Below are 23,996 nucleotides of genomic sequence, written 5' to 3' on the forward strand. Positions count from 1 at the left end.
ATTCTCCTGCCTCAGCCTCCTGAGTAGCTGGGATTACAGGCACGCGCCACCATGCCCAGCTAATTTTTTGTATTTTTAGTAGAGACAGGGTTTCACCATGTTGACCAGGATGGTCTCAATCTCTTGACCTCGTGATCCACCCGCCTCAGCCTCCCAAAGTGCTGGGATTACAGGCTTGAGCCACTGTGCCCAGCACAGTTTTTGATATGTAGTTATTTTCATCATTGTTCTTTTATTTAGCAAATACTAATTGCCTCCTATGTACCAGATAGTGGGCGAGATGCTAAGAGTTTAGAGTAAGCAAAACACAGAACTAGCACTTAATGAGCTGATAGTCTAGTTGCAGAGATAGATATGTCAATAGATTATTATGTAACCATATAATAAGTGTTATATTTGAGGTATGTAAATACAAGGGACTGTCACAGAACAAACTCTGCCTCCTGGCATATAGGAAGGCTCCATGAGATGATATTTCATCCATCCATTCATTCATCCATCCATCCTTATAGTCATTTAACAAGCATTTATTGTACATCTATTTTACGTAAAGTCTTATGTGAGGTGCTGGAACTATGGCTAGGTCTTGAAGGATGTGAAAAAGATAGGATAATGGAACAAGGTGGGAGTAGGATTTTAAAGCAGAAGTATCAACCTATGCAGAGGCACAGAGGCACAGGGGAATGGAAATGCGTGACAAAGATGGAGTGATAGGGAGTAGCTAGTTACTGAGGGCTGTGTATAGTGTGGAAAGGTGTTTAGATTTTTGGGTTTTGGGTTGGAAATGAGAAGCCGTGGAACTAAAAGCAAAGAAAATAAGCAAGTTTTGTATTTGAGATGTATTCTGGCAGTAGAGTAAGTCTGAGACAGAGATGAGTTAAGAGGCTTTTGGACTAGGTTCAAAGCAAGCAAGGAGAGTAAATCTGGAGAGATAGAGATAGATTCAAGAGATACCTAGGAGTTGGAATCAGCAGAACAGAAGGATCCTGGGGAGTTTAAAAAAAGAAACAAAACAAAACAGAAAAGAGGCATAAAGGATCACTTCCAAGTTTCCAGCTTGACTGTATGACTGGATGAATGGATGGTGGTGCCATTGAGTAGGGTAACGAATACCGAAAGAGGCACAGGCTTTGGCAGAGAAGTTACAAGTTCGGTTTTAGATCAGGCTGAGCTTGCCAAAGAAAGTCCTAACCAAGAGCAACTGGTCTAAGGAAGCAGGAATAAGCAAAGGAGCATTTCTGGAAGTGGAGAGAGATCAGTGCCACCGCTAACCAATATGGTGCTTTCGAACAAGTTATAAAAAAGTACCTCTCCTCGGCCGGGCGCGGTGGCTCAAGCCTGTAATCCCAGCACTTTGGGAGGCTGAGGCAGGTGGATCACAAGGTCAAGACATCAAGACCATTCTGGTCAACATGGTGAAACCCCGTCTCTACTAAAAATACAAAAAATTAGCTGGGCATGGTGGCGCGTGCCTGTAATCCCAGCTACTCAGGAGGCTGAGGCAGAATTGCCTGAACCCAGGAAGTGGAGGTTGCCGTGAGCCGAGATCGTGCCATTGCACTCCAGCCTGGGTAACAAGAGCGAAACTCTGTCTCAAAAAAAAAAAAGTACCTCTCCTGGGCAGACCAGTTAGAAAAGGGCAACCTTTCTTCACAAGAGACTCAGCCACTTGGCATGGCAGGAAGCCCATGCTGGATTTCAGCCCATTCACCCCCTTGGCTGGGCATCTGTGTACAGTGCACAGATTGCACAACCATACACAGGAGCCTTGGGACTTATTTGGGTTTGGGGATGTGCCCTAAGGGCTCAGCCCATTGTTCACCAACAGAAAAAGGAGGCAGGAAACTGGGTTTGGCGCGGGGCTTGGTCAGGGAAGGAATCTAGTACTTGCCAAAGGATTTGGTGGTCAGGCCTCTTTCTAGTGGATTACGTTGAATCTCTGTCCTCACCTGTGAAAGGGGTTGCTATGAGCCCTCCCTATCACCTGAGGGCATTATGAGGACTCAGGGAGACCATGTATGTGAAGTCTTTCAGCCACCTCTGTGCCCCCAATTTCTAGTACCAGACATGGCACACAGGTTTAACCATTAAATGGTAAAAAGAATGGTTATGGTCAAATGAAGAGGTGCATGATGGTAAGCTGTGAATAATGTATACGTGGTAAGTGTTGTGACTAGTGAGAGAACATGAAGATAGTACAGGCAGGGAGGGACATCTTCAGGGGACCAGTGGTAAGAGATAATGGCAGATAAAGAGGGTGCTGGTCAGAGGTATCTGCTGTGGCATGGGGGTCTCAGAGCTTGGCCTTTGGAGTATGGTTAAAGAGAGGTGAACTGAGAATCAAAGCACCAAAGAACAGCAGAGGTGCCTGAGACAAGAAATCTGCTAGGTAGGCAGTCCCTTAGCTGATGTTACGGTTTGGGAAGAGTGAGGCAAAAAGAAGAATGTCATCCAAGGAGAAAGAAGTGGCTGTTGGGAAGGATTCTGTCATAGTGGTAGAGATTTGGAAAAAGCGAAGAGGTCTTATGCATGATGATGTGGAATCCCAGTGGCAAGAAACAGCAAGCTGATGGCATCCTGAAGTCTACTCTCCTCTTTCCTGTACTCCATAAGAATGGATGAAGACTGAGTGGGAGAACTGGAGGGTTTCTTGAGGGAACACAGCAGGTGATATATTCTAAGGGACACAGCAGGTGATATATTCCAGGTTTTACTCAGGACAAAGGATAGCCAGAAGAGATGAGCTCTAGATTGGTGTCCACATAGGTCTCTGAGAGTTTGATAGCTTGCTTGATCAATTGATGAACAAAATGCCTGCTATGGCCCAAATGGATCAGGTAGTTGAGGTCTCAAGGTTTGGTACAGTGACTGAGGAATGTAGGCGGCAAGACAGGTGTTTCTAAGCTGAGTGTGGTAGCTCATACCTCAAATCTCAGCACCGCGGGAGGCTGAGGCAGATGGATCACCTGAGGTCAGGAGTTCGAGACCAGCCTGGCCAACATGGTGAAACCCCACCTCTACTAAAGACAAAAAAAAATTAGCTGGGCGTAATGGTAGGCACCTATAATCCCTACTCGGAGGCTGAGGCAGGAGAATTGCTTGAACCCAGGAGGCAGAAGCTGCAGTGAGCTGAGATTGCGCTATTGCACTCCAGCCTGGGTAACAGAGTGACTCTGTCCCCCCCCAAAAAAAACAGACAAGTGATTGTAGTCACTTAGGCAACTTAGGTCTCAACTAAAGCAAAAAGGAAAAACGCATCTTCCTGAGAGACAGACCACTCCAAGCCCGAATTATCCAGGGCAGTAGCCGAGAGAAGCCGAGCAAGGCAGAGAATCTAGTCCCACAGACTCACAGACTTATTGAAGACCCAGGAAGCACTGGTAATAGAAGTTTGGCACTCTGTATTTCATAAGGACTTTTTATACATAGATCTAACTTAATCATCATAGTGATCCTCTGTGGTGGATATCTACATTTTAAAGATGACAAAATAGAGGCATAGAAGTTTCTAGAAGAAGCTGGAGTTACTTACCTAAGGGATATGAATTGATTTTTGTGAGTTGTTACCTTTTCAGCTGTCTGTAGTCTTCAGTTGGAGGCAGCTCGTGCTGACGTGGTTAGCCTCTATGTAACTGGCTATTCTAGCCTTTTAAAGAGCATTTGTCCTCTGTTAGAGACTAAGATTCCACCTCAGGTTAGATTGAAGATGCTGCAGAGGAATTTATCTCTTCCCCCAGACCCTGAGACTCAGAGGTATGGACAGGACCTGGGCTGTAGGCCCTGACCATAGTGTGTGTGTGTGTGTGTGTGTGTGTGTGTGTGTGTGTGTGAGAGAGTATATGTGTGTGTGCACACAGACTGTGTCTGGGAGGGTTGCAGAATCAGTGTGTCCACTCTGGGGGTGTCCACCAAGCACATATATGCACATTTGTGTATGTCTCTATAGGTGTTCATGGCAAGAAGAATCAAAAAAGTGTTTCTTCTTTTTCTTTTCTTTAATTTTTTTGAGACGGGCTCCTCTGTCACCTAGGTTGGAGTATAGTGGCATGTTCTCAACTCACTGCAACCTCTGCCTCCAAGGTTTAAGCAATTCTTCCACCTCAGACTCCCAAGTAGCTGGGACTACAGGCATGTGCTACCATGCCCAGATAATTTTTGTTTTTTTGTTTGTTTTTTGAGATGGACTCTTGCTCTGTCCCCCAGGCTGGAGTGCAGTGGTGCGATCTTGGCTCACTGCAACCTCCATCTCCCAGGTTCAAGCAATTCTCCTGCCTTAGCCTCTCGAGTAGCTAGGATTGCAGGCATGTACCACCATGCCCAATTAAGTTTTGTATTTTTAGTGGAGCAGGGTTTCACCATGTTTGCCAGGATGGTCTCAAACTCCTTACCTAAAATGATTCCCCTGCCTTGGCCTCCCAAAGTGCTGGGATTATAGGCACGAGCCGCCGTGCCAGGCCAGTTTTTGTATTTTGAGTAGAGAAGGGCTTTTATCATGTTGCTGAGGCTGGTCTAAAATTCCTGAGCTCAAGTGATTCACCTGCCTTGGCCTCCCAAAGTGCTGGAATTATAGGCATGAGCCACTGTGCCTAGCCATGTTTCTTACTTCTCCCAACTCTTCCATTTATTCCTATTTTCAGGTTTTCCCTATCATTTCTTTTTTTCTCTCCTTTCCTTGTGAATTTAGACGGCATTGTGATTAAGTCCTCTGGCATAGGCCTTGTCACTTAGCTTTGTCATGTCAGAGGATTGGGTCCCTTTGTGGCTGAGAGTTTGTAACTTCAGTCAGTTGCTGAATAATCCAGAGTACTTATGCTGACAGTGGCCTGGGGGTGGGGGAGTGACGGGCAGAATTTGATGTACCTCACCTGACACTGAGCTTCCCATCAGCTGCCTGTGTCTGGCACCATCATGGTGGGTGGGACCAGAGGGTACCTGTGACCGCAGACAAACGTTTTTGTGGGGGGTGAAGGTAGAGCTTGGTCAGGGGAAGCTGAAGAAAGTCATACATCAGGAGCAGCTCAAGAGTTAGCCTTTCTGTCCCCTCTCTACAGCAACAGGTGAGAAGAAGGAAAGCTGGTCGTGGGAGTCCTACCTAGAGGAGCAGAAGGCCATTACTGCTCCGGTCAGCCTCTTCCAGGACGTGAGTTGGACAATTTCCACCTAGGAAGAGCTTGCCTTCCTAGTCCAGGGACACACCACCAAACTCAGGCCTTCTGGTATTTTCTGTGTCAGGCATGCCTCAGTGGACTGGCAGAATGGAAGGGAGAGAGTGTTTAGGGGCCTAGAGTGAAAAAGGGGCCACCATAAGGGGCTGGCAGGGTAGGAAGAAATAGTGGTGGACGCCAGGCTCACCCGTCACTGGGCCTGCAGACTTTTGAATTCTGGTGACTTCTACTCAGTTCAGCATTGATCTTTCCATGACTCTGGTGAGAGGGAGTCCTTGAGTCCAGCCCTGACTCACCCACATTTTTCAAGGGACCTGGGAGATAGTCTCTCTCTCTCTCTCTAGATCCCTGCAGTAATGACCCCCAAATAAGCTGCCCCTTTGGAAATACCAGGCGGGTGGGGCCTAAAGGCAGCTCCTTCACCCCAAGCCCACTAGGCAAGGATAAGGCTGGATGGAAGCTGGGTCCTCTCCACTCTGTGCGTTGACAGTCCCAGGCAGTCACTCACAACAAGAATGGCTTCAAACTGGGCATGAAGTTGGAAGGCATTGATCCTCAACACCCGTCCATGTACTTCATCCTCACCGTGGCTGAGGTGAGCTGGGGCTTGGTCCCACCTTTCTGATGATGTCTCTCAGTGTAGACTGATGGATCTTTCTGGGGAGATAGAAGGAAACACCTCCCTCCCCTCAGAGCACACATAATCTAGTAGGGGATTAAGTTAGAACACACAGAAAGCTTAAAAGAACAAAAACCAAGATGGAGTGTCATGGGACAATCCTGTTACTGGATGAATGTATACTGTCCACAGTGGGGGAGCTTGAGGAGATCCCGAGAGCAAGGGATATTGGCATGAGTCAAACAAGGTCCTTGTCCTTTAGAAGCTCACTGTTGTCTGGGGAGTCAGCCAGATAAACATATCAGCAACATGCCACAGGGTGGCAACAGACTTGATCTGGGAGGCACAACTGGGTCGGTTCTGTCTGAGGAGCAGGAAAAGCATAGAGGAAGGGCCTCCTTTGCAGAGTCTTGAGAGAGAAAGCTGTGAATAAGGAGGGAGTTCCAGGCAGAAGGAGCAAAGTGGGCAAAAGCCCTGGGGCGTGGAATAGACTGTCACCTTCAAGCAATTGCATTAGCTCAGCAAGACTCGAAGCAGAGTGTGAGTGGGGAGCAGTGAGAGAAGGTAGCAGAGGGAAGGGTCATCAGGAGCCCTCAGCAGTCCTGAGCCTTGGTGGCTGCCCTCGAATTTCTGTCCAGGACTCAAAAGGGCAAGGGACTGTCATAAAGTCTACCTCTCTTGCACCCAGGGCTCGTGAGTACCTGACTGTCCTCACTGCAGAATGGGACAGCATGGGTCAGAGTATAGGATGGGGTATACCTGGGAGCAAAGAAAGGTGGAGTTGGGGAACCTGCTAGCATTAGAGCCCCTGAGACCACCAGGCTGGGCCAGGAGAGGTGAGGGAGATAGGGAATGGGGCATCTCCTGGCATTGGAGTCCCTGATTCCCCTCATGGCGCCAGGTATGTGGCTATCGCCTACGTCTGCACTTTGATGGGTATTCTGAGTGCCATGACTTCTGGGTCAATGCCAACTCCCCTGACATTCACCCTGCTGGCTGGTTCGAGAAGACAGGGCACAAGCTGCAGCCTCCCAAAGGTAAGGCCTAGCTGGGTTGGTCACATTGAAGCAGCAAGTCCTCAGACCCTTCACTTCTTCCCCTTGGGTCCCCCAGCTTCCAGCTCTTGTGTTTTCTGACCCTGTACCCTGTTCCAAAGCCAGCCTCTCTTCATCACATCCTGATATGACTCTGCCCTGTGGCCAGGTTGACTAGAAAGAAACCCTGGGACTTCCGCTTTGCCCTTGCCCTTTGAGTATCTACCAAAGTCATGTCCTGCTTCAGTATGGGGGGATCCCTGGGCAGGTTCTTGAGGGTTGGGAGGGGTCCTCAGGCATGCCTGATTCTGCTGCTTCAGTGTGGGGTGCCCTCGCCGTGACCCAGCCTCTGCACAGTGCTCTGTTCATCCCCCTCGAGGGGCCTAGGTTACAAGGAGGAGGAGTTCAGCTGGAGCCAGTACCTGCGCAGCACGAGAGCTCAGGCTGCCCCCAAGCACCTGTTTGTGAGCCAGAGCCACGTGAGTGCCCCTGAGTGAGAGTGGACATCACCCCTATGTGCCAGAGTCACTGCAGCTGGCCCAAGGTAGCTGACTCATCAGAAGGGAGCTCATCTACTTGTTCTCTCAGCTTTGCTCTGATCTCTCATATCAGATGGGAGGGGCACAGCTGGGCAGGGTTTAGGGCCAAAGGTGAGAAGCTTGTTATAGGTTTTTCTGACTTCCCTCCCTCCTCTACTGCAGATACCCTATCCTCAACCTCCTTTTGCAGCCCCTGGCCCACTACTGTTGTCTGTGCACTGAGATGTCATTGCTCATATATTCTTGCTTTTTGGTTTGCTCTGCAGTTCTTTGGTGTAAGGTCAATGCCTGTATTCTGGGAGCTTTTTCTTTTCCTTTTGCCCAACATTGAGACTCTTCCATTCATTTCCAGCAATTCACCCCATCCTTTCCTGTGTTCATGACAGCTGGCAGCTTATCCAGCAGTTAAAGTATCATATAATCCCAAGCAAAAGGCCTAAGAGATATAGGGAGCCCCCTTAAAAATACTGTACTAGCCAGGTGTGGTGGCTCACACCTGTAATTCCAGCACTTTGGGAGGCTGAGGCAGGAGAATCACTTGAGCTCAGGAGTTTGAGGCCAGCATAGGCAACAGTAAGACCTTATCTCTACAAAAAATGTCACTAAATTAGCTGGGCATGGTGGCACATGCCTGGAGTCCTAGCTACTACAGTAGCTAGCTGAGGTGGGAGGATTGTTTGATCCCAGGAATTTGAGGCTACAGCAAGCAATGATTGCACCACTCCACTCCAGCCCGGGTGACAGAGTGAGACCCTGTGTCTAAAAAACAAAATTAACCATATTGAATGTCTAGAGTCCGCATGGGCCTGGGACTCCATGCTCTTTAGGCAGGGACAGTTACTTCCCCACCCCATTCCAGCCCTAGAGTTCATACTTTCAAGTTCCCAGGTGACAGATGGGGTCCCACCTGCTGTTGTGACAACGAATACTGACTTTTAATTCAAACTGTTTAAATACTGGTCCCGCCATTGACTAGCATTTTGTTCTGGGCCAAGTTATTTAACTTCTTAAATGGTAATAGGGTTGTTTTAAAGATCCAGGAAGGTGATATCTTTTGAAGCTTATGCCTGGTACATGGCAGGTACTAAACTACTGGTTCCCTGTCTGCCTCCATGCCATAGATGTCAGCTGTTTCTTCCTGGCAACCCCACTGTTGCCACAACTGCCTCAGGACAAGCTGGGTGAGGCTTGTCCGGATACGGAAGACTTGTACTTGGTTTGCCAGGTTCTTTGGGTGAATGCATAGCCTCCTTCTGGGCACCTACCTTCTGGCACAAACCAGACCTCCTCTGAGTGCATCTGGGAGGCCAGAGGTTCCTGAGTGCCTCAGAGCTCAGGTTATGATTAGCCCTGGAGGGCCCTCTTTCCTAGCTTATTTCTCCTTCCTTCCTCACTGCCCACACCCCAGGCTGTCCTAGAGAAGCTACTCCTTTGTTTGCCAGTAGGCTCTGGGCTTGTGCTAGGCAGCTTGGCTCTGGCCATGGCAGCCCCTCTTTTTCCCCTAGAGTCCCCCACCCCTGGGCTTCCAGGTGGGCATGAAGCTGGAGGCTGTTGACCGCATGAACCCGTCCCTTGTCTGTGTGGCCAGTGTGACCGACGTGGTGGACAGCCGCTTCCTGGTGCACTTCGACAACTGGGATGATACTTACGACTACTGGTAGTGGGAGGGCCCAGACTTGGCCTGGGTGGGTGAGGGGATGGCAGGGGGCAACTGCCTTCATATCTCAGGCACCATGTGGCACCACTTAGTCTAGTTCTGACATTCAGATCTTCTTGGGGTGGAGGATAATTGAATTGAGCTTTATCATAAGAAATACAGCTCAATGTTAAATGTATCATCTAAAAATACCATGATTAAGATGAGCAAACCCCTATGAGTCATGATTTTCCCTTAGATATTATGGTGATAGAGTTTATAACTCATCTTGTGAGTTTCTAGCTTTGTCATTGCCATCTGTCTCCCTCTCACTAAGAAGTAGATGAGGGTGGGCCCTGAGCCATGCTGTCAGAGGATGGCAGGCTCAGGGCTTCAAGTTTCTCTTGGGACAGTGACATGTTCTTGGGTTTCAGGTGTGATCCCAGCAGCCCCTACATCCATCCAGTGGGCTGGTGCCAGAAGCAAGGAAAGCCCCTCACCCCTCCACAAGGTGACGCTGCCGCCTGAGCAAGCCCTCTTTCCTAAGCGTGGCTCTATTTCCCTCTCCATTGACCCCTTCCCAGTAGTGCCTCAGTAGCTGCCTCTCTATGGTCAGGGTGAGAGAACAGACATGTCCTGAAGCCTCAGCTTCTTGGCCTGGGAGTTGAGAACTCTTTGATTTTAGGAGAGTCCAGTCGAATCCTGACTGCATTTGGGTTTAGGGGAAGAAAGGTACATGAGCATCTCAGCAAGGGAGCAGGGAGTCAGAAGTAAAGAAAACGAGTCCTTCCTCCTGGGAATATTGCATTGGCCCAAATACAGTAGAGATTCAAATGGGGCTGGGTGGGAGCAACAGGCCGAGAGTGACAGATGTCAGGGTTCCCAGACAGCCCTGTGAACTATTAGGGTGGTGCTGTGCTTGGTTCTACTAGCACACATCTGCCTGAGGAGTCCAGTGCAAGGAGTTGGCTGTGATGATGGTGGGGGAGATTCTGCTTCAAGGGCCTCTGTCCTTTCCATGTTCCTGGTCCCGCTTGGGGGCAGAGGGCTTCCCCAGTCTATCTGGGAGGCTAGACATTGCTCTCATTCTCTCCTACAGACTACCCAGACCCTGATAACTTCTGTTGGGAGAAATATCTGGAAGAAACTGGAGCCTCTGCTGTGCCCACTTGGGCCTTCAAGGTGGTGAGTCAGTGCTCCTTGCCCCCAGAGCTGAGCTCAGGAAGACATGGAGCACTCAGCTAGCCAGGCTGGGGCCCTAACCTTCTCCTTTGCGCAGGCCCCAGTTTCCCCAAGCACAGCATTTGGGCTCCCCTTGTGGGGCCTCAGCTCTGCTGAGCCGGGCCTTGGCCTGAAGGCAGCTGTCCCCTCTACAGCGACCGCCTCACAGCTTCCTGGTCAACATGAAGCTGGAGGCTGTGGACCGCAGGAACCCAGCCCTGATTCGCGTGGCCAGCGTGGAAGATGTGGAGGACCATCGGATAAAGGTGGCTCTGGGACCCTGGGACTGGGACATGGGCAGGCCAGTTGGGCAGGAATTCTGTAGACTGCTTAGAGGTCAAGGGCATCATTGCACAAGATGAATGACGACAAAGATCTTGGATCTCATTCTTGCCTCATCTGTGGCTTATTTTAGTGGACTTGGACAAGTTATTTTCCCTCACTAAGCCTTAATCATCTGTAAAATGAGCCTAATAATCCTTGTCCCACCCAAGGATTGCTAGTGAGAGGTGCCAGTAACTTAATGAGTGAAGCCCTTGGGAAATGTAACCAAGGCTGATTATTGTAAGGTTGGCCCCCTGGTTCTTCCAGTCCAGGATCTTGCTTGTGACAGGTCCCAGGGGTGGGGGAGAGTCTCCTAGAGCTGAGCTTGGCTTCATGAGAAATGCCTGACTTCCAAGGGCCTTTCCTTCCCAGATCCACTTTGACGGCTGGAGTCACGGCTATGATTTCTGGATCGACGCTGACCACCCAGACATCCACCCTGCTGGCTGGTGCTCCAAGACAGGACATCCTCTGCAACCTCCTCTCCGTGTGTAACCCTAAGGCACTCTGATCTTTTCCTTTCCCCCTAGGTTCTGATAGTCCTATAGTTTACGGAGGTAAACCTCTGACCTCCCATGCCCAGGTATGACACAGAGGGCTCTAATACCTACCATGAGTTCTGAGATCCCCCAACCACCCCACCCAGGACTATGCTACACTAAGCGGTGCTTCTGGCTACCTCAGTTGTTGGCGTTTGGGGTGTCGAGGTTCGAAGGGGCAAGCTCACTTGGTTGCATGTGCTTCAGAGGTGGTTAGGCACCCGGAGATTTCTCATCTAGCAGAACCACACTGAGCATGCACTATGTTTGCTAAGGAAATGCTGGCTTCCTAAAGTAAATTTTGATTGTCTGTCCAGACAGAGGTTAGAGTTCAGGTTACTGGGCTGCTCAGCCCCATTTTCACCCTTAGGATTTCCCTTCTTTATTTCCTTGCTGCCACCATGTTTGTCTTACATGGGGTGTTGATCGCCTTGAATGTTCTCCAAACATGGGCAGAGCCTTAAAAAAGTTGCCAAAGTCTTGGGGATGAAAACAAGAAAAAGAACTGAGAGTAACATGAATCTGGCTGATGTGGCTTCTAAGGTACGGCTACAACCAACCAGCTCTGAATGTCTCTTCTCTCCAAGGGTTCTCTCAAAGACAGGGCATGGCCTGCAGGTTTCACCAAAGTATTAACATATGAGAGCTAAGCCTTCCTTCCCCAGAAAGGGGCAGATATCTAGTTGCGGAGAATGGTGTCACAGCTGACACAGGACCCTCGTCCGTGGGGAGCAGGTTTCTAGTGAAACTGCTCCTTCCCTGCCCTGCACTCCCCACTCCCAGGAGTCCATGAGGACCCTCTCCTTTCTGCTCTTCTAGGACCCAGAGAGCCCAGCTCTGCCTCCCCTGGGGGCTGTCCCCCTCTCAGCTATAGGAGTCTGCCCCACACTAGGACCTCCAAATACAGCTTTCACCATCGGTGAGTGAAGGCTTCTGCTGAGAGACCCTCAGTGTTGTTTTACATCTACTGCATGCAGCCAACTGGGGTCCACCAAGACACTCTTCAGATGGGGCCAGGGGTGGGGAGGGCTCAGTGGGACCAGTGGATTCAACCCAACTTAAGCCTTCTTCTTCTCCAGGAAGTGCCCCACTCCTGGTTGTGATGGCTCTGGCCATGTCACAGGCAAGTTCACAGCCCACCATTGCCTCTCAGGCTGCCCACTGGCTGAAAGGAACCAGAGCCGGCTGAAAGCAGAGCTGTCTGACTCGGAGGCCTCAGCCCGCAAGAAGAACCTCTCAGGCTTCTCCCCAAGGAAGAAGCCTCGCCATCATGGCCGGTATGGAGGCCAGGGACTCAGGGCCCGGGCTTCCTGGGAGTCTGGGCGGGGCCAGGCACTGATACCCTGCCACAGACCTGGTCCCTCTCTCTCCAGAATTGGACGCCCTCCAAAGTATCGGAAGATTCCGCAGGAAGATTTCCAGAGTAAGTCTAGTTATCTGCTCCTGTGTCCTCCTCTACGGACCGTTCACAGCGAGTGCTCTGTCACTGATGGATGAGACACCAGGATTTCCCAGAGTGGGAGAAGCTGGAAGGAGGGCTGTGCCTCTTCGTTTGAGATACTGAGAGCACAGAGCAGTGGCAGGAGCACTGCAGGGAACTTGAGTGACCTGGGGTTCCAGTCTCTTGTCCCCCATGGCCTTGCTCTGAGTCTGTGGGGAGGGCACAGAGCCTCTCGGGGCCTTTGGTTCTCACTGTGAGGCAGGATGATGCCCCTGCTCTTCTCTGATTCTAGGCTTCCTGGGAAGGAGGCCGTGACTATCACTTTACTTGTGTGACGTTAAGCAAGTCACTTAACATCTTTGAGCCTCAGTTTCCTCACTTGAAAAACTGGATAAAACCTGTCTTTCTTTTGTCAATACCTGAAATAACAGTGGTTACAACCACTACTTACCGAGCACCTACTATGGGCCAGACACTGTGCCAGATGCTTTACACATACTATGTCTAACTCTCACAAGAGTTCTCTAATATGTATATTGTTCTTTCTTTCTGTGAGAAGAGGAATGTGAAGCTCAGAGGGTGAAGTTACTTGCTCAAGGTCATTCATCTTGTAAGGGGCAGAGCTGGCATTCCAACTCGGATCTGACCTGACTCCTCCCGCTGCGTGCTACTGGTATAAGAGATATGAAGCACCTAACCCAAATGTCAGTTCACTTTGCGCTCCCTTGCATTAGTGTGCTTGCTACCATAACAAAATGCCATTGACTGGGTGGCTCAAACAATAGAAATTTATTGTTCACAGTTCTGGAGGCCAGAAGTCCAAGATCAAAGTGTTGGCAGGCTTGATTTCTTCTGAGGTCTCCCACCTTGGCTGGCAGATGACTGCCTTTTGCTGTGTTCTCACGTGGTCTTTCTTCTGTGCACGAGCATTCCTGGTGTCTCATGGTGTGTCCAAGTGTCTCTTCTTGTAAGGATACCAACACAATTGGATTAAGGCCCATCCTAATGACCTCATTTTAACTTAATCACTCTTTAAAGGCCCTTTCTCCAAATGCAGTTCCATTCTGAGGCACTGGGGGTTAGGGCTTCAGCATATGAATTTTGTAGGAACACATTTCAGCCCACCACATGCTTCAAGGGGTAGGCCATAGTGACTGAGCCCTCTCCTGGGTGGTGAATTTATCTTAAATCTTCATCCGCTAGTACAGGGCCTGATATACAGCAGGGTTACCAAATTGAATGGAATGCATGTCGGTTTTTTTTTTTTTTCTTGAGACAGAGTCTCCCTCTGTTGCCCAGGCTATAGTGCAATGGCACGATCTCAGCTCACTGCAACTTCCACCTCCTGGGTTCAAGTGATTCTCCTGCTTCAGCCTCCTGAGTAGCTGGGATTACAGGCATGTGTCACCATGCCCAGCTAATGTTTGTATTTTTAGTAGAGACAGGGTTTCACCATGTTGGTCAGACTGGTCTTGAACTCCTGACCTTGTGATCCACCTGCCTTGGCCTCCGAAAGTTCTGGGATTACAGGCGTGAGCCACCACGCCCAGCCTTCATGTTGTTTTAAGGCCAAAAGAGATCTTGAGAAATCACCTGGTTTAATGTGCCTTTGGCAAGACCCAAGCTGTTCCAGTTCTTCAAGAACAGTCTCTGTAACCTGGGAAGTAAGTCACATAGAGATGAAAAGCATAGCCCTGAAGTCAGACTACCTTTTACAGGCCGAGAGATCTTGGGCAAGTGGCACTGCTTCTCTGAGTCTCATCTTCCTTTTCTGTAAAATGCTGATGATAATTGTACCCACCTTATGATGTGGCGAGAGGCTTAATTGAGACGCTCTATGTGAGGTGCTTAGCAGAGCTCCCTGCCAGAATTATTAGTCTGAGTTTCTTGCCTCACTCCCTCTTGCTGTCATCTCATACTGTTTCCTCTTTGTGGGAACAGAATCAATTTCTTAAGCCTGAGGCCTGAGTGATGAGGGTCTTGGCCAGCGCCTAGACCCTCAGAGTAAGGACTCCTAAGGATCAAATTGCTGTGGGCACCTCTCGTATCCACCTGTGGTACCCATGGTCAGGTTCACTGCAGGACCAAGTTCTGTCCACCAGAGGGCACTTGCCTACTGTGCATCCCAGAATCCAGCTGCAGAATTCTCAGGAACCTAACATCTTTCCAGAGGTTGAGACCGTGGCTCAGAGCAGGCAAAGAAGGACTCACTCAGAGCCTTGAGGCACTTCAAGATTAGAGCAGGAGCCATTGCCCAGGTCTTACTTCTGCAGGGCTCTCCTGCTCTTCCAGCTGGCCTCTCACCCAGAAGAGCCACTGGTCTCTGTCAGTGTTCCAGAGGCAACTTTTTACACACTCGTGGGTAGAATTCCTTAGTGTAGGCTCTGGGGTTTGCTGGTGAACAGTTTCCTAGGAAGGGCAACCTGGAGAGGACAGGGCTTGGCTGGGCTTAGTTTTTAGGCCTCGTAGTATCAGCTACTTGAAGGAACCAAGGAGCCCTGTCTGAGGAGCCCTGTCTGACCTGCAGCTGGATAGTTTGCAGTTAGGTAAGACACTGTAACTGCCGTTGAACGCTCCTGGCCTGTGCTCTTCCCTGTGCCCTGGGGAAGAAAGATAAAGAGAGAAGCTTCCTACAAACTTGGTGTTATCTCCCAAACCCTATCCCACGGTATGAAGGGGACCAGATACAGGGTTTCAGAGAGGAAGTGCCTGGGTAGACCAGAGGTCAGACCTGTGGCCAGGTAGATGAGGTACCAGAGGGTAGTTCTCATGGGAGATGCTGCGTGTGCCCCAGACAGGCCATGAGAGGAGCTGGCTGGGCAGGGAAATGGGGTTGTCTGGGCTGTAGGCAGGTATTAGGGTTTCGCTGATGAACAGAGAGGGCAGCAGTGGCACAGGAAGAAGTGTGGTTGGTAGGGCTAGGGATAGAATCCCAGAAGCTCTGTGGGTGAATGAATGGGGGTGGAAGAGCCAGGCTGAAAGGCCAACACTAAGGGAGAGAAGCCAGGACAATCTGTGACCAACAGGGAGGGTCTTTGATAAAAGGGCACTGGAGGTGCTGCATTGATGAACATCTGGAATTCCAGCAGAATGAACACCAGTAGAATAAAAAGCCAATGCTCCTGGACCATGGGCAGAGGCTGGGAAAACCCCTTGGGAAAGTGGCCACATTGCACGAGGCCAGCCACAGCCAGTAGCAGTGAGTGGGGCCAGGTTTGTCAAAGCAGCCAGAGGGGGATGAAGTCCAAGTTGACAAGTGCCAGGAGGCCCACCAAAGAGGAAGCCAAACTGAGCAGTGTTGGTCACCAGCTCAGTAGAGCTGCTTGAGGCAAGAGGTTGGGGCCAGTGATCCCAGAGACAGACCAGGAAACAAAGAAACCACAGGCAACGTGGAGCTGGGGAGCTGGTCAGGGATCACCCCTAGTGCTGGCATGGGCAGTAGTGCAGACTAGGCTGGAGGAGGAGGAGGAACTGGAGCTTGAGGCAATGGCAGTGGCCCGAGGGGTGGTCTTCAGCGTGGTCAGAGGACTGTGATCCTGCAGCAGAATCACCCTGGCTCTGAGAAAGTTGGTTGTGGGCCAAAAGGACTCATGAAAAGAATAAACAGAATGGATTTCTGACATCGAGGCTGAGCGTGCTTGAATGTTAAGGACACTTTTGATGCATGGCATCTAGAAAACAACATCTTTAGAGATGCTGCAGCAGCTCTAAGAGAGTGTCCTTGCAAGGCGCAGGGTGGCACAGCCTCAGAGAGATGGGGTGAGGGTCATTCCAAATAGCTGACCTGAGATTCTCTAAAGTGAGAGGCCCACTGTACCAGCAGGAGTGAGCACTGGGTGAGGAGTGAGGAGATATGGCTCACCCTCTTGACTTTATAGGCTGTCAGGCGGGGTCTGGGGTCCTGTCTGCCAGCCAGTCTCCCAGGTAGCTTGGGTATGCACAGGCTTTGGGAACAGTTTAGTCCTCAGTGTTGGCCTGCCAGCCTCTGCCTCTGCTTTCCAGCCCTCACACCTGATGTTGTGCACCAGTCCCTCTTCATGTCAGCCCTGTCGGCCCACCCTGACCGCTCACTCTCTGTGTGCTGGGAGCAGCACTGCAAGCTCCTGCCAGGAGTAGCAGGCATCTCGGCCTCGACGGTTGCCAAGTGGACCATCGATGAGGTGAGGAGCAAGGGCCCTTCTTTATCCTCTTCCCCTCCTCCTCCCTCTCACCATACCCTGGTGAGAAGGCCCAGGAAAGGCCCAGGTCAGGTAGAACCTGGCACCATTCCTGATACAACCTCATGCTCGTCTGTCCTGTGTACAGTCCCTTCTAGCTGCCAGTGGGGGCTGACTGAAACACTTCCTGATAGGCCCATCATGGCAGAGGGGGAGGGGGCTGTGCTACTAGTTCAGCCAGAAATCCAGCAGGAGAGGCAGGCTTCAGTCCCAGGCCTCAGAAGCAAGAAGCCCAGCTTGTCCATCTGCCAGCATAGAAACCCTAGGATCCTTTTAGGCTGGTGAGAAAAAGCAGCATTGGCACAGCTCAGAGCACCTAGGCCATGGAGGCCAGCCCTCCCTTCATGCCCAAGCTCTGCCCCTGGTCAACATGTCATCTTTGGTTTCCAAGGTCTTCGGCTTTGTTCAGACCCTGACAGGTTGTGAGGACCAAGCACGTCTCTTCAAAGACGAGGTAAGGTGCAAGTGCAGAGTGGGAGACAGAGCCGGGGTCACTGTGTCCTTAAGACGGCAGGAAGCAGGTGCCTTCCCCAGCGCTGCCTCAGCTAGGGAGGGATCCTTGTTGCCCCACTGGGCAAGAATAGTCAGAGTGACCCACGTCTCTGGGAAGAATATTGTCTGGACTGTGGTCCAGCTTGGGGACCTTGTGTGCTCAGATCTTCAGGAAGGAAACGGCATCCTGGAGACAGGAGTCCATTCACTCCTCTGCTCTCTACCCACTTATTGGCTTGCCAAACTTAGCTTCACCTGTGATAGTAAATTAAAGTGTACTTTTTCCCCATTAATCCAATACACCCGATAATTAAAGTGTATTTTGAATGACACAGGTATTGTGATTTACTGCAAGGATCCTAACACACACTTAAAATCAAGACCCAAGGAGTAGTGAGTTGTAGATAAAAAAAGCATGTCAGCTTTGGAGACAGTCTGGTTTTAAATCCCAGTTCTCCCAATCTGAGCTGTTTACTATCTCTGAGCCTGCATCTTCTTGTCTGTAAAGCCGAGATAAAGTGGGTATAATGAGGTCTACCTTGCAGAGCCATTGTGAGCGTTGGAAATGATGAATGAATCATACCAGAATGTCTAGTATAATTACAGCCATGCATTGCTTAACGATGGGGATATATTCTTAGAAATGTGTCGCTAGGCAGTTTTGTCATTGTGTAAACATTATAGAGTGTACTTACACAAACCTAGATGTTATATATATTTTTATTTGTATATTTTCACACAAAAATGTCCCAGCATTATTACTGGATATCAGTCATTTCCCTTTTTGATCTGCAGTGTCAGTATCAAGGGCCGTGTATCAGGTTTCTATATTTATTCCATTGTAATCTTAGGGGACCATAGTTGTAAATGCGGAATCACGGACAGAAATGTCTTTATGTGGCCAATGGCTGTCTATCACTAGTTTATAATACAGCAATATTATGGAGGAATACATAGATCCAATCACTTTGCCTGTACAAAATGACTGATACAGTGGGGGTACAATAAACACCAGTTCTGACTTTTAATGCATACTTGCCCTTAAGTAAAGAACTTTGTTGGCCGGGTGTGGTGGCTCACACTTGTAAGCCCAGCACTTTGGGAGGCCGAGACAGGCAGATCACCGGAGGTCAGGAGTTCAAGACCAGCCGGGCCAACATGGTGAAACTTTAACTCTACTAAAAACACAAAGTTAGCCGGGTGTGGTGGTGTGTGCCTGTAGTCCCAGCTATTTGGGAGACTGAAGTAGGAGAATCGCTTGAACCCAGGAGGTGGAGGTTGCAGTGAGCTGAGATTGTGCCACTGCACTCCAGCCTGGGTGACAGAGCGAGACTTCATCTCAAAAAAAAAAAAAAAAGAACTTTCTCATGACTTCTCATTTGTAGAATTTGAAACTGGAAGGGACATTTGAGTTTGTTTAGGGTTTCCTTCCTTCCAAAGAATACAAACATCCCTCCCATACATCCCCTTTGCCCAGGAAAGTATGGTCTCAGTTGCCCATGGCTGCCCACTCCAGACCAGGTTCTTGTAAGAAAGTACTTGGCTCCTCTTTCCCTGGAAGAGTGTCTGTATCCAGGCCCAGCACAGCCAGTTTTCTTCTTTGAGCTGTGTGTGATGGAGCTCCCAGACTCCTCCTGTGCTGGGTACTTTCCTTGTCCTCTGGGTTGGGATCTTGTCTTCATGTGCATGTCCAAAGCTGAACTCCTGTTTTCAATGGCCTCTGGCTGACACAGAACATGCTGGGTTGCTGATTCCCTAGATGTGTTTTAATTGAGATTAAATGTCTATAGAGAGATAGGCACACATCTTAAAAGTACAATTCACATGTTTTATGACATGTCTGCCCTTGAATCCAAAACTTCAATCAAGATATAGACATTTCCTCTGGTGTTAAGAAGTCATACCAAAAAAATTAAAAAGAAAAAAACATACAGATATTTCCATCATACCAGAAAATTCTTTCTCAGCCCCTTTTAGTCAGTCCACACCCTAAAAGACAACCACTCCTCTAATTTCTAGCACCATAGATTAGTTTTGCCTGTTCTTGAACTTATATAAATGTAATCATACAGCATGTACTCTTCTAGGTCTGTCTCTGCTCAGTGTCATGTTTTTGAGGCTTCTCCATGTTGTTATCTCTACCTTTAGTTTGTTTAACGCTGACTGGTGCTCCATTTTATGCATATACCACAATTTGTTGTTAACAGACTTTAGGGTTATTTTCCCTTCCCCTAGATTTGAACCCTATTTTTTTGTTAGCAAAACTTAAGTTTGTCTTAGCTTAACTAGTTTGGGGTTCATAAAAGCCTCCAGGTGCTTTTAATGTCAACTATCGTCTAACCAAGTTTTCCAGTGAGTACTTGTACCACTGAGCTTTTTTTTTAAATTAACATAATGTAAAACTTTACATCTACCTATTAAATGTTACCTGGTTGGTTTCATAGCCTTGTTGTTTTAAATCTTGATTCTGTCATCTATGATGTTAATAAGGCTTTCCAACCTCATACAACTTGCACATTTGATGACTAAGCCTTCTGTGTCTTTGTCCGAGTCTTCACATGTTTTATGAGACAGCAGAACCATGTGGCACCCCGTTTGACCACAGGTCATAAATCAGCACTCTTCGAATGTAGTTGCTCAGCCAGCTGCAGAGCCACCCAAGCTTTTATCCTCCAGCCTATGCATGGCTTTGCATTTTCCTCTTACTGGGACAAGGGCTATGTTTCCCGAGAATATCTGCTGTATCTCTCAGTCCAACACAGTCTGTCATATAGAAAACTAGTGGCCAAAGGGGAGAAGGTGTACTGATAGACTGCCAGCATCACATAGAGACTTGGAGTGGAGCAGGACCTGTGTGGGTGTTGATCACCATCTCCAGGGTCTGGCCCATGTCATCAGTTTCTCCAGGTAGGATGATGCTCCAGCAGTGGGCTCTCTCTGGCTTAATTGATGATTCGGCATTCAGGGATGCCAGTCAAGATGCTCTCCATCTGGGACACAGACCAGCCAGTGGAGGGTTGCTTCATGAGCGAGGAATTAAAGCAGAGTGCATAGATGGTCTTATGGTTGTTCTGTACTGATGGCCCTAAGAGTAGTTTGTCCAAAATGTCTTACCAATAAGTGCAGAGTAGTTAAAAATAAAATAAAATAAAAAAGAGTAGTCTGTCCAGTCCTCTCTTCATTATCTTTATTGTAGTCATTGTGCATTTGTCTCATTCATCAGCAAATAATTATTGATGTCTACTTTGTGCCTGGCCCTGTATAAGGTGATGTGATACTGAGGCAAATGAGAACAGGTCCCTGCTCTTAAGGTTCCCTTCACGGTAGGGGAGATAAAATTGTAAGTTGTTGCTCCAATGGAGTGTGGTGAGGGCGCTGTGCTCCCAGGCCCTGACGTGTGCAGGTATCCTGGGAGCACAGAGGAAGGGGAGGACAGAGAGGGGCAGACGAGCTGTGCTAACAGTGCAGCTGGATGGACACAGGCAGCTTCCTGCTTCCCACATGTCCCATTGTCTTGGACTCCCGGTAGACCACACCTTTCTGCTGTGAAAGCATAGAAGTCCCAGTCAGGTTTTGAAAGTGCTAATTAGATTTTAGCTTGGCCTGTGTTAAACATTCCATGTGTGGCTCTCTTAAGATCCATCCAGATTACCTCAATTTTAGGAAATTCCCCGGACCTCTCTACAGCATTGCAGGCTATTGCTTAGGGTAGATTATTGCATGGCTTATTTTATCCATTTTTCTGTTGATTTCCTCTGCCTTCAAGGTCAGAACATGACCTTTTTCCTCATCATTTAGCTCAAAATTCCCCATACCCATCAGCACACAGACAGCATCTTAGATTTTCCGAGGTCATCCCATTGACCCCTTGCCTAGTCTCAAACCGCCAGACCACAGACTCTGGTCTTTGCTTTGAAGAACCTGGATCCTGGGCCTTGGCCATTACCATGGGTGAGAAATCTTGGACGATACACAAAGAACCATATACCAGTGGGCTCTCTGAATGATAAGAAATGAACTCCTAGCCGGGGCAGTGGTTCATGCCTGTAATCCCAGCAATTTGGGATGCTGAGATGGGCAGATTATTTGAGGTCAGGAGTTCGAGACCAGCCTGGCCAACATGATAAAACCCAGTCTCTAGTAAAAATACAAAAAAATTAGCCGAGTGTGATGGTGCATGCCTGTAGTCCAGCTACTCAGGAGGCTGAGGCAGGAGAATCGCTTGAACCTGGGAGGTGGAGGTTGCAGTGAGCCAAGATCATGCCACTGCACTCCTGCCTGGGCACAGAGCAAGACTCTGTATCAATAAAATAAAAAAGAAATGAACTCCTATGAGAATCCATACTTAACTCTGCCTAGGGCTCCTTTCCTTCATATTCTGAACTTCCAAGATCTCCCTGGCCAGGCTCTATGATTCAGTGGAACCATCAGGAGGGAGCCCCAGAGGCCAGGCACAGTGGCTCACATCTGTATTCCCAGATATCAGGAATTCGAGACCAGCCTGGCCAACATGGTGAAACCCTGTCTCTACAAAAAATACAAAAATTAGCCAGGCATGGTGGCACATGCCTGTGGTCCCAGCTACTTGGGAGTCTGAGGTAGAAGAGCCATTTGAACCCAGGAGGCAAAGGTTGCAGTGAGCCAAGATCAGGCCAGTGCACTCAAGCCTGGGTGACATAGCAAGACTCCATCCAAAAAAAAAAAAAAGAGGGGGAGCCCCAAAGCCAGACCAGCATGGGGTATCTGAATCTGAATCTGGATGTTTCTGCACAGATATATCTGCTGGGAGTCAGCAAAGAGAGCTCCTCAGGTCCAAGGGAGCTGCCTCCTGGGATGACCACGTGGCATCTCCCTCACAGCTCCCAGTGTCCAGGCAAACAGTATCTCCGGTGCGTCCCCATCAAGGAGGTCCTGGAGAGAGAATGGAATGGCAGACTCCTTGAGAGGGGGAAATGTGCTTTTTCACCAGACCCTGGTCTTAGACCTGGGAAGCTCCTTTTCACTTGAAGGGTCATGTTAGAGCATTAGAAAGGAAGCTCAATGCAGTTACTCTTATCTGGGTGTTTGGCTATTAGACTTTTCATTTTTTTGGAGGGGGAATAACAGAAGTGCCAGTTTTCAGAGCCTCTTTGGTTAGGGAATAGAGAAGGATCAGGTAACTGTTTTCTCAGAGCTGCTGTGGGGAGATATGTATGGGGTTCATTGTCCCACCCCGTCCTGCCTCCGTTTAACCTCTAAGGTTGCCAGCCTCTCTGAGATACAGCCCTGTTGTCACCACACCTCAGAGATCCTTTCATTCATTCTTTCTGGATTTACTGAGCACCTGACCCGTGTCAGGTAAGCAGCCCTCTGGTGCTCCTGGAAGACAAATGAAGAATTGTGTACCATTCAGGGGAGTTTGTGGAACTGAGCAAACTCCAGACAGGGCAGAAGTGGGCAGTTCTGACTGCTGGGAGAAGCACACTGACAGTGAACAGACCTGCCTGGCAGGGGTGGTGGAGGGAACAGAGCAGCAAGGCAGAAGACACCCAGTGATTGGGGAAGGGTCTGTAGTGGAGCTAGGTGTGAGGAGGGCTCACGTGGAACTGTAGGGCAAAGCCAGGCTTGGGCGGCATAGCCCCCTGGGCTACATGAGTCATGCCCATAGATATTCCTGCCCAGCTCTCACAGTGGTTAAGAACACAGGCCAGCACTTAAAAGCTAGGTGTATTTTGGGAAAATTCTGTAACCTGTCTGCCTCAGTTTCCTCATCTGGGCGGCATAGCCCCCTGGGCTACATGAGTCATGTCCATAGATATTCCTACCTAGCTCTCACAGTGGTTAAGAACACAGGCCAGCACTTAAAAGCTAGGTGTATTTTGGGCAAATTCTGTAACCTGTCTACCTCAGTTTCCTCATCTGTATAATGGGGATAATACTGGTATTGTTTCATAGGGTTATGTGAGGATTAACTGAGTTAATACGTGGCAAGTGCTTAGGAGCAGCGCCTGGCACATAAGAAACAACATAGAAATGTGCCGGCCAGGCACGGTGGCTCACGCCTGTAATCCCAGCACTTTGGGAGGCTGAGGCTGGCGGATCACAAGGTCAGAAGATCGAGACCATCCTGGCCAACATAGTGAAACCCCATCTCTACTAAAAATATAAAAATTAGCTGGGCATGGTGGCACATGCCTGTAATCCCAGCTACTCAGGAGGCTGAGGCAGGAGAATTGCTTGAACCCAGAAGGCAGAGGCTGCAGTGAGCCAAGATTGCGCCACTGCACTTCAGTCTGGCGCCTGGTGACAGAGTGAGATTCTGTCTCAAAAAAAAAAAGAAACAACAACATAGAAATGTTTTCTGTGCTATGATGCTTGAGGACTGAGCATAGGAGAGATGGCATCTCCTCAAAAACAAGGTCCTTCAGCTCAGTCTCTTGACCCCCACAGCCTGCCTCCCAGCTCTCTTCATTTCATCCCCTCTCCTACAACTGACTTCCTTCCTTGACTCTACCCACATACCTAGCTGCTAGAATTAACAATTACCAACATTTTCCATATTTGCTTCACCTATATTTGGAAGAAGTAATTTTAAGTGAATTTTAGGCATCATGGCATTTCACCCCTGAAGATATAACTTGCATCTCTAAAAACTAAGGACTTTCTTTACATAACCACCATACTGTTACCGCACTGCCAAATTGCCAGTAACGCCTTTATACCATCCAATACCCAGTCTCCATTCCTATTTCCCCAGTTCTCAGGATATTTTATGCAGTTTTTGAGCCAG

At 49.0% G+C, this 23,996-nt stretch overlaps 1 protein-coding gene across 17 annotated transcripts in view; it reads left to right on the forward strand.

The window, feature by feature from the left end:
• Window positions 1-23,996, forward strand: part of L3MBTL1 (L3MBTL histone methyl-lysine binding protein 1) — a 56,862-nt gene that overhangs the window by 15,845 nt on the left and 17,021 nt on the right. For 6 of the 17 annotated variants that reach the window (XM_035298634.3, XM_078371714.1, XM_054255381.2 and 3 more), the window contains 13 exons: window positions 5,052-5,140; window positions 5,656-5,760; window positions 6,686-6,821; window positions 7,206-7,297; window positions 8,863-9,014; window positions 9,428-9,504; window positions 10,093-10,178; window positions 10,370-10,480; window positions 10,911-11,025; window positions 11,897-11,996; window positions 12,157-12,500; window positions 16,521-16,678; window positions 17,127-17,559. In XM_035298634.3, coding sequence (XP_035154525.2) covers window positions 5,052-5,140; window positions 5,656-5,760; window positions 6,686-6,821; window positions 7,206-7,297; window positions 8,863-9,014; window positions 9,428-9,504; window positions 10,093-10,178; window positions 10,370-10,480; window positions 10,911-11,025; window positions 11,897-11,996; window positions 12,157-12,500; window positions 16,521-16,678; window positions 17,127-17,537 — 1,976 coding nt within the window. In that variant the 3' untranslated portion in view covers window positions 17,538-17,559. Of the gene's footprint in view, window positions 1-5,051; window positions 5,141-5,655; window positions 5,761-6,685; window positions 6,822-7,205; window positions 7,298-8,862; window positions 9,015-9,427; window positions 9,505-10,092; window positions 10,179-10,369; window positions 10,481-10,910; window positions 11,026-11,896; window positions 11,997-12,156; window positions 12,501-16,520; window positions 16,679-17,126; window positions 17,560-23,996 lie in introns of those variants that run through there. The other 11 variants (XM_008995954.5, XM_035298642.3, XM_078371712.1 and 8 more) reach the window with 5 other exon arrangements.

The sequence above is a fragment of the Callithrix jacchus genome, chromosome 5 (assembly GCF_049354715.1).
Source record: "Callithrix jacchus isolate 240 chromosome 5, calJac240_pri, whole genome shotgun sequence".
NCBI classification, from domain to species: domain Eukaryota; kingdom Metazoa; phylum Chordata; class Mammalia; order Primates; family Cebidae; genus Callithrix; species Callithrix jacchus.